Genomic DNA, 14,936 nt, shown 5'->3' with positions numbered 1-14,936 from the left:
TCAGACACGACTGAGCGACTGAGCTGAACTGATAAAGGATGAGAGTACTAACATGGGAACTGAAAACAATCAAATTAAATTTGATCATAAATAATATAGCTGGATAGCTTAACTTTTTCAGTGTCTTAATAAAGTTTTTCTCTTTTCTCAATTTACTACAATAAAACCTATTATGAGCTTCATTTTTAATTTATTTTTTTTCAAATCCCATAAAATTGACATTAAACTAACATAATACTTCTATATGTCTTACTTTTATATTTCTCCAACTTCTTTAAAGGGTATAAAGCCATCGTAGAGCAATGCAAGAATACAGCTTTCCTTAATATTAATGGATCTCTACTCTCATTAAGGAGGATCAAAGATTGAATTCTGAACCAAAATCTGGTGAAAAGCAGATATAAAACATCTGAAAAAAGTTACACAACCAAAAAAAATATATATGATGAAGGACTTCTCAAAGATACAAATTTTTTTGTTTTTAAGAGTCCTTGAGAAAAGGAACATAGACACAGCCTTTTTGCTCTGCTTATTTGCTCTCTACTTCTGATTGTAGCTATGGGTAAGACTGACTTTCAAACAATATTAGTAATAATGCACTAATAATAGCATAAACATTTGTATTTTGATACCACTTCACAGATTATAAAAAACCAGGTAATTTCTGATTAACACATTAAATACTTGATAAATAAGTTATTACTGTCATTGTTATATCTGAGCTTTAATGATGTGTAAGACAGCATCTGTTTTGTTTATAAACTAGAATAGCTATTAATTATAGTATTTTTATTCTTTATTATTAAATACTATTAATTTAATTATTATATTATAATAAACTATATTATAATTTATATTAATATTTGTATATCCATATTATAGTATGGTATATATTTATATTAATTATAATTAATTTTAACTTATATTAATATGTTATTATTTATTATTAGATATAGTCTGTTTTATTTCCTGAAGTCCATGTTATATCCTTTCAGCTTTAAACTCAAGCCTATGGCATGCCTCAATGTGCCACAGCTTAGCTTTCATTAACAAAGTTGCAGTTACTGACAAGTGAAGATGATGGAGCAAGTCCAATTTGAAATTTATAAAGAAGTTATGGAACCACTGTGCTTTTTTTTCTTTTTTACTACAAAAGACATTGATGCTTTTAATAAAAGTGACAATTCAGAAGTGCTTACAGCACAGTATCACCTTTGCGCCTTTAATCTCATGTTTATACACCCTGATTCCCTCTTGGCCCCTCCACCCGCACGCCCACACTGGAGATAATGGTATAAGCAGTCCAGCAAGGACTCTTCAGACCTTGTTAATTATACTATACCACAATGCAGCTCAGCTACTGGAGGAGAGGTTGTGGGATCCAGTTACAATTGTTCCAAAGCACGAAGCACCCTAATCATGCCATAATACATGATTACAGACCCAACTTCCAAAAGGAAAGTCAGGAAGAATCTAAAACTCACTATATTTACTTTTCACTTTCCTGGCTAATTTTCCATCTCATCCAATAATCAATTTTAACCAACCAAAGCCAAACTGAAACCTCACTGATGCATTTTTCTTCATGCCCAAGATAAGGCAAGGCAAGACCCTGGCAGGCAAATTTAGAAGGCACTTATTGAGCACTCGCTTTGTGCCAAACATGAACTGCTTTATGTTCACTTTTCAAAACAGTCTTATGGGGCAGGAATTATTATCTCAGTTTAATAATGAGGAAATGAAATAACTTATTTGTCCAAAATCCCTCCACCTAGCAAGAATATTAATCAGGATTTTCATTCAAACCTGCCTGTGTTCATACTACTACTTAGAGTGATCTAAAAGGTCAAGAAATGTAAAGTCTTGAGATGTCTTTGCAACCCACTGGATTTAAGGTTATGACTCCACTGCAGCTTGCCTATTTCATGGAACAACTTTTACTTCTAAAAGTACTCTCATGTTTATCTAACATTTTTTAGGAATGGTATATGGCCTGATCTTCACATTCTAAAGAGAACTTAAATTTGAACCTGACTATATTATTAAATGAAATTAAACACCTAATCATTGGAAACTTGGAGAAAACTGAAAGAAGACTGTCACTTTATATGTTTAAAGCTGTGTCTTATTGCACACCTTATCTAATGGTGCATCATGATTTCATATAACCAAGGGATCACCTTATAAACAGTATAAATACTTCACATTGTATTTTATGTGTGGTGTGCGGGTGTGTGTGTGTGTGTAAGGGAGTTACACATGTTAATGTGTTTTGTGTAAACTTTTAATACCAAAATTACATAATACCTTTGACATTTATTTTTTATTATATTTGACTGAAATATTCAAAAAATAAAATGTTCATTGGGCTTCCCTGGTGGCTTAGCTGGTAAAGAATCCACCTGCAATGCAGGAGACCTGGGTTCAATCCCTGGGTTGGGAAGATCCCCTGGAGAAGGGAACAGCTTCCCACTCCAGTACTCTGGCCTGGAGAACTCCATGGACTGTATGGTCCATGGGGTCACAAAGAGTTGGACATGACCAAGTGACTGGCACTTCCAAGTGTACTTTGATCTCTGATGAAAACTAGTACTGGAAACTTGCCTCTAATATCCTCAGCTAGTGTCCTTGACATTGCCCCATATGCCATTTATCACTAACCATATATAACTTATTTTTATTTTGCTCAAAGTTTCTACCATTTCCCACCCTGGGTACTTTGGAATTCTTGCTTGTTTCTAATAAGGCTTAAACCCACCTATCCAGGAGAGACAAATCAAATGACATTGTCACAGAAGAATAAACATCTGTATCTGAATTACATTGCTCTAAAAGAGAAAAGTAGAATTAGTTGTTTGTAAGCTTTTTTTTTTTTAGCAGTAAGACACAGTAAGGAAAACACTGTAAATGGTAACCATATACACATAGCTATATGCAACTAAAGATAAAGATTTACAAAGCAGTATCTACTCTATCCTGTAATATATTGATATTTATATTCTGCTGCTGCTGCTAAGTCGCTTCAGTCACGTCCGACTCTGTGCAACCCCATAGACAGCAGCCCACCAGGCTCCCCTGTCCCTGGGATTCTCCAGGCAAGAACACTGGAGTGGGCTGCCATTTCCTTCTCCAATGCATGAAAGTGAAAAGTGAAAGTGAAGTCGCTCAGTCGTGTCCGACTCTTAGTAACCCCATGGACTGCAGCATACCAGGCTCCTCCATCCATGGGATTTTCCAAGCAAGAGTACTGGAGTGGGTTGCCATTGCCTTCTCCATATTTATATTCTACCCAATGCTAACTGCCGGTCTCAAGCAACTAAGTTGGTTTTACAATGAATTCATGCCCATGATATATTTTTGCGAAAAAAAAAAAAAAACACTGACTAGGTATTTTTCTCTTTTTAAAAACCCTTTTTGAATATGTAAAAACTGATGCATAAAAAGCATCACTGGGGCATGATCTCTGGTTTCAAAGTCCCCTAAGATGAACACATCTGACTATTACATTTCTTGCCAAGATACATCCTCAATTCAACATTTGGTTAAATTGAGAAGTCTCTCTGGAATATTTGCAACTGTGCCAAGATGAGGTTTTATAACTCCTAGTTCTGATGAGTTCCAAAGAAGTTTTTCATACATAAGGCTACAACATTTAACAATATGTCTTCCTGTGCTGAAAAAATTTGTACCATACGGCTTCCTCCCGTAACTGGCATCTGAAGGACGCGTTGTGGCGTCTGCAGTGGAGATGAGAATAGAAACAACCAGGTACAGTCTGTACTTATCATCAGACTCACACAAAGGTCTTCTCTGAGGTCAACTTGTTGCCACATGCCTCCTTCTTAATTTATTTTCTTTTTACTATAATTAAATCCTTCCATGGGAACAAGGAAAGGTGCTGCTTTCAAAGCCAGATAAAAAGACACAGGAAATATGCTCAAAAGATTTTCTCAAAAGGGGAATGAATAGTGTCTTGTTTCCTGTGAAGGGAAGAGAATCATAGATGTGTATTCTACTTTTCCTTGAAGCCACACCTATCCCAATATACAGGGAGGGAGACTGGGCTTAATTAAAAAGAGTTGTGTGTTAAGTCACTCAGTTGTGTCCAACTCTGCAACACTATGGACTGTAGCTCACTAGACTCCTCCACCCATGGAATCCTCTGGGCAAGAATACTGGAATGGGTAGCCATTCCCTTCTCCAGCGGATCTTCCCGACCCAGGGATCAAACCCAGACCTCCTGCATTGCAGGCAGATTCTTTACCATATGAGACACCAAAGGGTTGGCCTTGGATCCAAATCCTTGCTCTGTCACTAAGTAGCTGGGGTATTATGGGAAAAATCACTTTCTCTTTCCATACCTATTCTCTAACCTAAAAAAACAACAAAAAAGTGGTAACTTTATCATACTATGTGATGGGATACATGAATCAACTAGAAAATTAATGATACAATATAGTATAAATGACCATGCTTTAACTCACAGAATAACAGAATCTCAATTAAACAACATTTGGTTGTCAAGAAAGGTAGCTGTCAAAAAGGACATATAATCCAACTTCCTCATCACCCAACTGAGGTTTAAGTTCATCTTTCCAGAGCCCATCCATGAGGTTATTTGTTCCAGCCTTGTACATAGGACTTAACAAGAACTTACCCACTACCTCTTAGAGACATCATTCTTTCATTGAATATGAAAACAAAATTTTGGATAGGAATCTTGAGTTGTGAGACTCAACTTTGTTAATGATCACATAAAATAAGGCCAAATTATTTGTCCTTACTGTTTGTTTCCTCAAATGTAAGATAAAGGGGTTATTAAATGCTTGTCTAAGATGCTTCCAATGTTAAACATTGTATAAAGTTAACAGTAGTGTTTCTGTCTGAATTAACATCATGACTATCTGAAGATTAATCTCAACACTATACAACTCCTGAAAGCAGCAAAATGAAACCCCTTTAAAAAGTACTCATTTTCACAATATTGATTCTTCCAATCCATGAACACGGTATATTTATTTCTCCATCTATTTGTGTCCTCTTTGATTTCTTTCATCAGTGTTTTATAGTTTTCTATATAAGCAAGGTGAAAAGACAGCCCTCAGAATGGGAGAAAATAGCAAACGAAGCAACAGACAAAGGATTAATCTCAAAAATACACAAGCAACTCCTGCAGCTCAATTCCAGAAAAATAAATGACCCAATCGAAAAATGGGCCAAAGAACTAAACAGACATTTCTCCAAAGAAGACATACAGATGGCTAACAAACACATGAAAAGATGCTCAACATCACTCATTATCAGAGAAATGCAAATCAAAACCACAATGAGGTACCATTACACGCCAGTCAGGATGGCTGCTATCCAAAAGTCTACAAGCAATAAATGCTGGAGAGGTGTGGAGAAAAGGGAACCCTCTTACACTGTTGGTGGGAATGCAAACTAATACAGCCACTATGGAGAACAGTGTGGAGATTCCTTAAAAAACTGGAAATAGAACTGCCATATGACCCAGCAATCCCACTTCTGGGCATACACACCGAGGAAACCAGATCTGAAAGAGACATGTACCCAATGTTCATCGCAGCACTGTTTACAATAGCCAGGACATGGAAGCAACCTAGATGCCCATCAGCAGACGAATGGATGGTACATATACCATCTATGGTACATATACACAATGTATTATATACATAATATGTATATATATATACATACATATATATACATATATATATATATGGTACATATACCAGCTATGGTACATATACAACAATAGAATATTACTCAGCCATTAAAAAGAATTCATTTGAATCGTTCTAATGAGATGGATGAAACTGGAGCCCATTATACAGAGTGAAGTAAGCCAGAAAGATAAAGACCAATACAGTATACTAACAGCATATATATGGATTTAGAAAGATGGTAACGATAACCCTATATGCAAAACAGAAAAAGAGACACAGATGTACAGAACAGACTTTTAGACTCTGTAGGAGAAGGCGAGGGTGGGATGTTCTGAGAGAACAGCATTGAAAGAAGTATACTATCAAGGGTGAAACAGATCACTAGCCCAGGTTGGATGCATGAGACAAGTGCTCAGGGCTGGTGCACTGGGAAGACCCAGAGGGATGAGATGGGGAGGGAGGTGGGAGGGGGGATCAGGATGGGGAACACATGTAAATCCATGGCTGATTCATGTCAGTGTATGGCAAAAACCACTACAATATTGTAAAGTAACTAGCCTCCAACTAATAAAAATAAATGAAAAAAAAAAAAGTACTCAGTAGGGCCTATGCTGATCTTTCTCATCTTTCCAAACTAAATTGGTGTCTTCATAGAATCACAGTTAGTGTCACCAAGTCCAAGCTCACCCTGCTTGCCCAATAAATCTGAGAAACAAGATGTTGCAGCAAGGAGTATGATTTTATTAGGAAAGCTGGCTGATTGAGAAGATGGCAGACTAACTTCTCAAAATAACCACCTTGTTGGGGCGTCAATGCCAGGTTCATTATGGATCAGAAATGGTGAAGGTGAGGAAACAAAGCAAAAAGATCTTTTCTTGTATGTATCTCCTAGAATGGCAAGCCTCAGGCAGAGGGATGTGCTAGTTTCACTTCCTCACCACCATTTCACAGGTGCTATGAAATCGAGTGTCCCCTGCCACGTCAATGAACAGGGAAGCCACAGCAGTCTGTACTTCTGGCCCCACAAAGTGAAGGTCTGAGCCACGTCTGGGAGCAGCAGATGAGGGCCTCCATTCTCACACAAGGCGCTCAAGAAAGTCACAGTCCTTCACAGGTGGGCAGTGAGCTAAACAAACGTACTTTAGTTTAAGGGTCAGGGAGGGGGGCAGGACTCCCTGAGGCAGGGTATTATGTATGCTGCAAAAAGGAAAGCAGTGAAACAGGAGGATTAAAGTCACGGAAAGATTGAATGTGGAGTCAAAATTAACCCTTCCCAGGTACAGCAGTAGAAAAGATGTGATGGGAAATGATTGTTTCCACTTTTCAGAAGTTGCTAAACACAGAATATCAATCACATTGAAGGTCTTTCAACCAAAGCTTGACTGTTATCAAATTTTTAAATAACTGTTGGAAGAACCATATCATTACCTGAAAGTTAGCCTGAGGACAATGCTTTAATGATGTCACATTACCAGTGCAACTTACTGGTACACTGTTTCCCCTAGAGCATCACTCAAATATTTTGTTTTGTTTGGCTAAAACAAATTAGCATTCCTTTATCATTCAGTGGAAGTAACAAATTCAAGAACCAGCATAAACAAAAAGCAGAGTTGGGTGTGAACAGGATTTTACAATTAATCAAGGGAGGCATTTTGTCACCTCATTTTTATACAGAGGCAAAACTGTGAAAAATTACAAGTGCCTGCTATTTGTCCACATGCTATATGTTCATTAATAGTGTGCTGGATACTATTTTAACACAAATACATTCATTCCCCAAATAGTCTTTGAGCATCTATTATATGCTAGGCACTCTGACAGGGGCTGCTAATGTACAGTAGAGTTTCAACTAAAGTCAGCAAAACTGTGAAGTGTGAAAATGCTGTAAGTCAACCATAAAGTACAATATACATGCTTTGTGCATAAAAACCAATTTATAATTACTTTTCTCAATGAAACTGAGCTATATCAAAGGAAGCATATAATAATGGAATATATGCAAGTGTCTGATTATTTAAAGCATTTGTACTTTAAGGAAACTATCAAGTCTCTAGCTTTGAACCAGAAGTATGGGTGAAGCATTTAAATGTTCTTTCTTGCCCATGGCATTTATTCCATTGAAAGCTCAAGAATGTTAATGCATATTAATATATGTATTTTTGTTTTGATTTTGAGGTTTAAACATTATAGTAGTATCCTATTCGGCAGTAGGGTTCAAGTTTAAAGTCAGTGGAATAAAAATACTTACACTGGAATCCATCTTGAAGGCATCTATTATTGTATATGAATTTAACTTATATACAGAGTACATCATGTGAAATACCAGGCTGGATGACTCACAAATTGGAATTAAGATTGCTGGGAGAAATATCAACAACCTCAGATATGCAGATACCACCACCCTAATGGCAGAAAGTGAAGAGGAACCTAAAGAGCCTCTTGATGAAGGTGAAAAAGGAGAGTGAAATACCCGGCTTAAAACTCAACACTCAAAAAACCAAGGTCATGGCATCTGGTCCCATCACTTCATGGCAAATAGATGGGGGCAGGGAGTGGAAACAGTGACAGACTTTATTTTCTTGGGCTCCAAAAATCACTGTTGATGGTGACTGCAGCTACAAAAATTAAAAGAAGCTTGCTTCTTGAAAGAAAGGTTATGACAAACCTAAACAACATATTGAAAAGCAGAGACATCACTTTGTTGATAAAGGTTTGTATAGTCAAAGTTATGGTTTTTCCAGCAGTCATTTATAGATGTGAGAGTTGGACTATAAAGAAAGCTGAGTGCTGAAAAATTGATGCTTTCAAACTGTGGTATTGGAGAAGACTCTTGAAATTCCCTTGGACTGCAAGGAGATCCAACCAGTCAATCCTAAAAGAAGTCAAGCCTGAATGTTCATTGGAAGGACTGATGCTAAAGCCTCTATACTGTGGCCACCTGATGCAAAGAGCCAGCTCATTTGAAAAGACCCTGATGTTAGGAAAGACTGAGGGCAAGAGGAGAAGGGGACAACAGAGGATGAGATGGTTAGATAGCATCACCAACTCAATGGACATGAATTTGAGCAAACTCCAGGAGACAGTAAAGGACAGGGAAGCCTGGCATGCTGCAGTTCATAGGGTCTCAAAGAGTTGGATATGATTCAGTGACTGAACAACAAATACAGAATTTATGGTCAGGTAGGTAATGTTTATAGTTTCGGTTAGGATCTACTAGGTGGTTGAAATTGACTGTGGGTCAGGAGAGCAACTGTGTGACTCTTGACTGGGTGCTCTCATAAGGCTAAGGTCAAGTGATCTAAGGTGGCCTCATCTGGAAAACTGAGCAGCTCTCATCCTTTACATGCTGAAAACAGGGTTCCAGGACAGACAGACTAGGAAGAAAGGACTCATTCCCACCATGTTCTATTGACCAAAGCAGTCACATGGCTAGTGTCTAAAGAGAGTGGAAGAGAACTCTCAAATTACACAGCAAAGAAGTCATTAGTGGAAGTCATCAGAGCCAAAACAATTGACCTGCCCCACTTCTACACAGGAAGCCCCAATCACTCTGTCAATGGACACACGTACAAAGGTTTCCAAATGTATGGCAGCAAAGGGCCCTTTAAACTTTCTTAGAGCAGAGACAGTGGCTACTGAACTGACTCCTTTACAAGCAATACAATTTTTTTCTTCTTAGTCACTGCACATTCCTTTCCTCCACACAGCTGAAGCGCTAGAGTGGTCTGTCTTTAAAAATATTTTTTCCTTTTTTTTTCATACATTTAATCTCTTTGCCTTGAAGGTCTAGGCAGTATTTCTGCATAATATAACAAACCAAGTAAATATACAGTCCTGTAACCTATAAATGGGAAGGAAATGGCAACCCACTCCAGTAGGCTTGCCGGGAGAATCCCACGGACAGAGGAGCCTGACGGGTCATGGTCCATGGGGTCGCAGAGTCGGACACGACTGAAGTGACTTAGCACAACCTACAAAAACTGTAAATCAATGAAATTCAAGTGTAGGAGATTAACCTTGAAGCTGAAATCCAAGTCTCCTGTGCTCTCCTCTGAAATTCAGCGACACCACATGCATTCTCCAAGGAAGATCTTGTGACAGCCGCCTAGAGGACTGAGTGACCAAGTACTGCCCCATTTAAGCATAAAGTGAACAGGCAACATGGGGGGACAAAGGATGTTTCAAAAATAAGACATCTGTTTACAGACCTCAATGTCTTATGTGTAAAAGCATTTGGAAATTTCCATACTCTTCAAGGAGGAGGAGTATCTACTGAGTGAAAGAAGATAATTATTTGGACATGGGAATAAGTTTGAGATACTGGGGTAGGATGACCTACAGCTAGAGAGAACTGCCCTAAAACAGCCAAGAAAAAGGTTCAAGTAAGACCTGGTGTTGTCATTTCATGGAAAATCCCCCAGGGGCTTCCTGAAACGCCAGGCAACAGAAAGCCAGGCATCCCTTTGAGGACTTCCAGGGTACCCAACAGAATTGTATTTTGTTATACTCAAGCACTTTTCTGACCCTGGAGGTAAGTTTTACTTTATAAAACTTCCTACCATACTGCCTCTATGCTAATACATTTTAATACATTTAAGACATGTAACTTCACTAGCCACTTACTTGCTCAGGAGCCAAGCAATATAAATACCTCTTGATTAACCACATAAAACAACAAACCAAAGAGCATTTCTTCCAATCTTTAATGTTTGTGTCCCAGTGGTATCTTCCAAATATTTTGTCCAAATTTGTCAACAAAATTTTTATCGGCCTACTTTTTAAAAAATAATTAAATTTGCCTAAATTTGGCAATCATTTTTATTCCTTTTTTTGCCCTCAAAGAGAATATTTTCTATTATTAAGTCGCAATAGGTAGCCTATGCTTGTAACACACAACTTCAAATGTTTGCATATAGATATTACATAAGATAAGAAAGTCTTCCCTTCCACCCTATTCCTTAACTCTTTAGAATCCCTCCCCAGAAGGAACAACTGTTACCAGTTTTGGTCTTCTCTTGAGAAGAATTCTATGAATGTTCAATCATATGGTGTTTATAAACTCCATTTTATACAAATAACCCACCATTTATATACAACTATGCTGTGTTTTTTTCATTTAAAATGATTGTGAAGATCATTATGATCTCATTATCTATAAAGTGCTTCACTTATTTTAATAGCCACGTAATAACATATTATGTGGACATACTATAATTTATTATATCACTCACTACCGGTGTACACTTAGGTTAAAAAAAAAAAAAGTTAAATTAGTAAGAATCCATGATGACTAGTTTCTGTTTGAATACAATCTTGGATTAGTATCTCCCACAGACCAACCAATTCTTCTGAAGCTAGACAGAAGATACTGTCTCATCTTCTTATATTTTTTCATGTCCTTTATTGAAAACCCATGCCTTCTTAATTTTCACCAACTGTCAGTATTCATCCAGTTAAAATTTCACCATCAAATTCATTTTCTTTTCTAAGATCTCCACCCTGGCCTCCATCACCATGGAGCAAGATGTGATTTTTTTTTTCTACTTCAATTTACTTTAGAAACATTTGTAACTCTGGTCATCCTGGATTATGGTTATGTAAGTATTAGTGCAAGCTCCACCTCCTTTGCCAGATTGCATGCCCACTGAGGGTAGTAATGCATGAAACACACTGCCATCCTTCACAGAATATTAGTACTGTATTTGCATATTGGGACTTAATAAATATGTGCTGCGTAAATATATCCTGTGGGTGTATTTCTATTGGATTCTACTAAATTCTAACAGGTTACTGAGTTAGAAATTTGTAGCTATGAGCCCCCCTTCTGCCTCTGAAGTTGCTATCACATATTTGCTGGATGAATTATTTAAATTCTTGAAACATTTGTATTTTAAAATAGAAACAAAATATCTAGATTGTCTGTATCACTGCTTGTGAGAATCAAAGGAAATAATGCTTATGTAGGAAAAATCTCAGCATTATGGGAAAGAAATTTCAAAGGTCTCCTACTCCAATCACCTAGCCATTGTGCAAAACTTCTATACATCAACATCTCTGTAAGTAACCCATAAAATTATGTATGAAAATTTCCAGAGGCATAGAAGTCTTAATCAGTGTAGAAGCTTATTGTTTTATGTTTGTGCAACTCTGAACATTATCGAGTGGCCACACAGTGTGATCCATATTATGCCACTTGAAAGGTTTGCTAAATCGAACTGGTGACTGGCTCCCAACCTATGAAGGAGTCTTATTCTGGCCATTTCATTAATTTCCTAATAACGTAATCTCACAGTTTACAAGACTAGATTGTTTGGAACATACTGACAGTGTTATTGCAGAATTCTTAAATCTCAGCTAATCCTAACAAAGTATTTATGCATCTTCTTTGGTATACCTCAGGGTTTAGCATAGGCAGCATGCTTTCTTAGAAGGAGTGTTGCATGATGAGCAAACCTCACGATTTGGGTGTCTTAACCTCTGTAGGTCCAATCAAACCTATTGTTCAAACAGTCTTGGTTGAGAATTAATAAATTATACAAAAGAACTTTAAAAGGACTACCAACAATAAATAAGGCTAATATTATCTGGTTAATAAAATTATCTGGCTAATATTACCTCAGTCATATTTTCCTCCCTCATGATGCTTTCAGCATAAAGCAGCAATAAATTTCAAAGCCAACTAACATTAAATTATTAAAACTTGCACTTCCAGAGAATGTCTTGTACAAGGATAGAACTAACTCATACACATCTCCATTTCAGATTTAACCAGACACACTCTTGAACGATAGTTGTTAGAGTAAACTGCTTGGTCATTTTCTCTTACAATATACCTGGGCCAGATCTGGCTGCCTTGAGGCGTGATGTGTACTCAAGTGTACCTCCCTGTAACACAGAGCCTCTCAGAGGGCGCTCAGAGCAACTGTTAAAGATGTCAGGAGTTCAGAGCAGATTTAGAACTTAAAAGTCCCTAGCATCATTATAGAAGAAGTACAAATAATGTAATAGTAAGCCAAATATATATATATATATTTTGCCAACTAATGGCCACGTATCCAATCACCTTAGCTTAAATCTATGTTGCTCCAGACATCTGCTATCCTGTCCCTTCTTATATAACTGGTATAACCGAGACACCCAAAGAATCTCAAATGATTAGGACAATTTCAGCCCTCCAAACCTCGAAATGTTAACTGGGAAGCTAGAGGGCAGAGACACATCAGCGTGACAAAGACTCACCTTCTGTGTGCACCGCCGACACGTAGGTCCAGTTGTACCTCTTCACGATGTCCACCATGGCGCGGGCCTGCTGGGCATCGGAAGGCACGACCCTCATGAAGTACTTGAACAGAGTTTTGTCGCTCAGATCCATGCTTGTGGCCGAGTAGGCGATTTGAGGTATGTTGAAAAGCTGGAGCAGGTTCTGGACCTGAATGGCCACGGAACTGGAGCCGGGCCCGATGACGCCCACGATGGGCTTCTTGGAGCGGAAGGACGAGGAGGAGCCGTCCACGCAGCGCACCAGGCCCTCCTCCTCCTCCGAGGAGATGAGCGAGTCCCTTATGAACTCGATGCTCTGCTCCAGGGCCACGGCCGAGTGCCAGCAGGAGTCGCGGATCTCGCAGCCCAGCGTGATGTTGGGCAGCAGCGTGGGGTCCGAGTTGATGCGCTCCAGGGTGTGCAGCATGGCCTCCACCCGCTGGATGCCGTATTGCTCGCGCACCGCCCCACACTTGCGCTCGTGAACCTTGTCCACCGTGGGCTGGTGGTGCACAGAGAACAGGGCCCCGATGATGATGTCGCCCGGCATGTGCGCCACCACCCTCCGCTCGCTGGACTGTGCGCTCCCACGGACATGTTCTTTCAAAAGCAGGACTGCCAGGATCAACAGAAGGACCATTTTAGGGAAGGGGTTCAAGCTAATAAAGACAGCATGGTGGGGGAAATCTAGGAGGGTTCTGACAGATGGAATCCAACGATGTCGGATGGTGAGTGGCAACCCCAAACGTCGGCCAGGACTTCAGATGCGCTCGCTAAAGGACCATCATGTCTCCAGGGACCACGTGGTTAGACGCATCCAGGTGATCATGATCTTCAACACCTGGAAAAGTAAGCAGAAAGGGGATTTAACAACAGAAGTATAACCAGTTTGGGAAGTTCTGTTTATGGTCGCGGAGAGAGTGCTTATGATGTAACTTGAAAAAAAAGAATCCCAAAATCTTTTTCTTGTCTCCTTTCTGATTTCGTGATTCAATAAAAGCAGCTTGTTTAAGCATCTTGATCCTACTTTGCTTTGTTAATTTGTTAATTTTTACTTTGTTAATTTTTGTTTGTTTGTTTGTATGGAATAAATTGCTCAGTTGTGTTCAACTCTCTGCGACCCCATGGACTGTAGTTCGCCGGGCTCCTGTGTCCATGGAATTCTCCAGGCAAGAATTCTGGAGTGGGTTGCCATTTCCTTCTCCAGGGGATCTGCCCAACCCAGGGATCAAACCTGAGTCACCTGCATTACAAGCAAGTTCTTTACCATCTGAGCCACAAGAAAATCCCTATATGGAGTACACAAAACCAAAAATTATGTGTGGGAGGCCAACCTATATTATGACACAGAGGCAACAGAATGCATCCTAAAAAAAGAAGTATGTCATGAACAAAAATCTTCCCCCAAAAAATCCCAAAATGTTAGACACTGGTGATATTCAATAAAAAATGATGGGGTTTTTTTGCATTTTAGAAATGTTATTTCCTTCCAAATTTCCAGCATTGAACATGTATTGAGTATGCAAGTTAAAAAAAGTTACTTCAAAAAAAGCCTACATCCTCCCTTTCAAATGCAATATAAAGCAAGTTGAATAATGTTCCCAACAAGAAAGTATTAAGTTTAGTTTCCATATAATACAGAAAATAACAAATGAGGCCAGACTGATATTTGCACATTAAATGAACTGTAGGATAGAAGGAAGAGGTTTGGAAGATTTATAAAGTAAAGCAACCCCAAATACATAGGCATAGTGAAATGGGTACCAACTTTTGCAGAAAATAACATTCAAATTCCAGTTCTGCTACTAAGAACTGTTACTAAATTGTTTTAACCTCTCAGCACAAGAATTTTGTCATCTGAAAAAGGGGGATAATATGTGCTATGCTGACCTTAAGGGAATTGATATAAGATACCAGCTATGCAAATGTTTTATATATTGAAAAAGGCTATATAAATTCAAGAGATTTTTTTTCTATTATTAAATTTCC

The 14,936-nt window shown here is 38.5% G+C and overlaps 1 protein-coding gene across 2 annotated transcripts in view; it reads right to left on the bottom strand.

Moving 5' to 3' along the window:
• Positions 1-14,936, bottom strand: part of GRM5 (glutamate metabotropic receptor 5) — a 598,074-nt gene that overhangs the window by 568,826 nt on the left and 14,312 nt on the right. For both annotated transcript variants that reach the window (XM_043451882.1, XM_043451883.1), the window contains exon 2: positions 12,927-13,788. In XM_043451882.1, coding sequence (XP_043307817.1) covers positions 12,927-13,587 — 661 coding nt within the window. In that variant the 5' untranslated portion in view covers positions 13,588-13,788. The remainder of the gene's footprint in view (positions 1-12,926; positions 13,789-14,936) is intronic.

This window comes from Cervus canadensis, chromosome 29 (assembly GCF_019320065.1).
Source record: "Cervus canadensis isolate Bull #8, Minnesota chromosome 29, ASM1932006v1, whole genome shotgun sequence".
Classification (NCBI taxonomy): domain Eukaryota; kingdom Metazoa; phylum Chordata; class Mammalia; order Artiodactyla; family Cervidae; genus Cervus; species Cervus canadensis.
The sequence above is the reverse complement of the archived record's forward strand: the minus strand, read 5'-3'. Positions and strand labels throughout refer to the sequence as shown.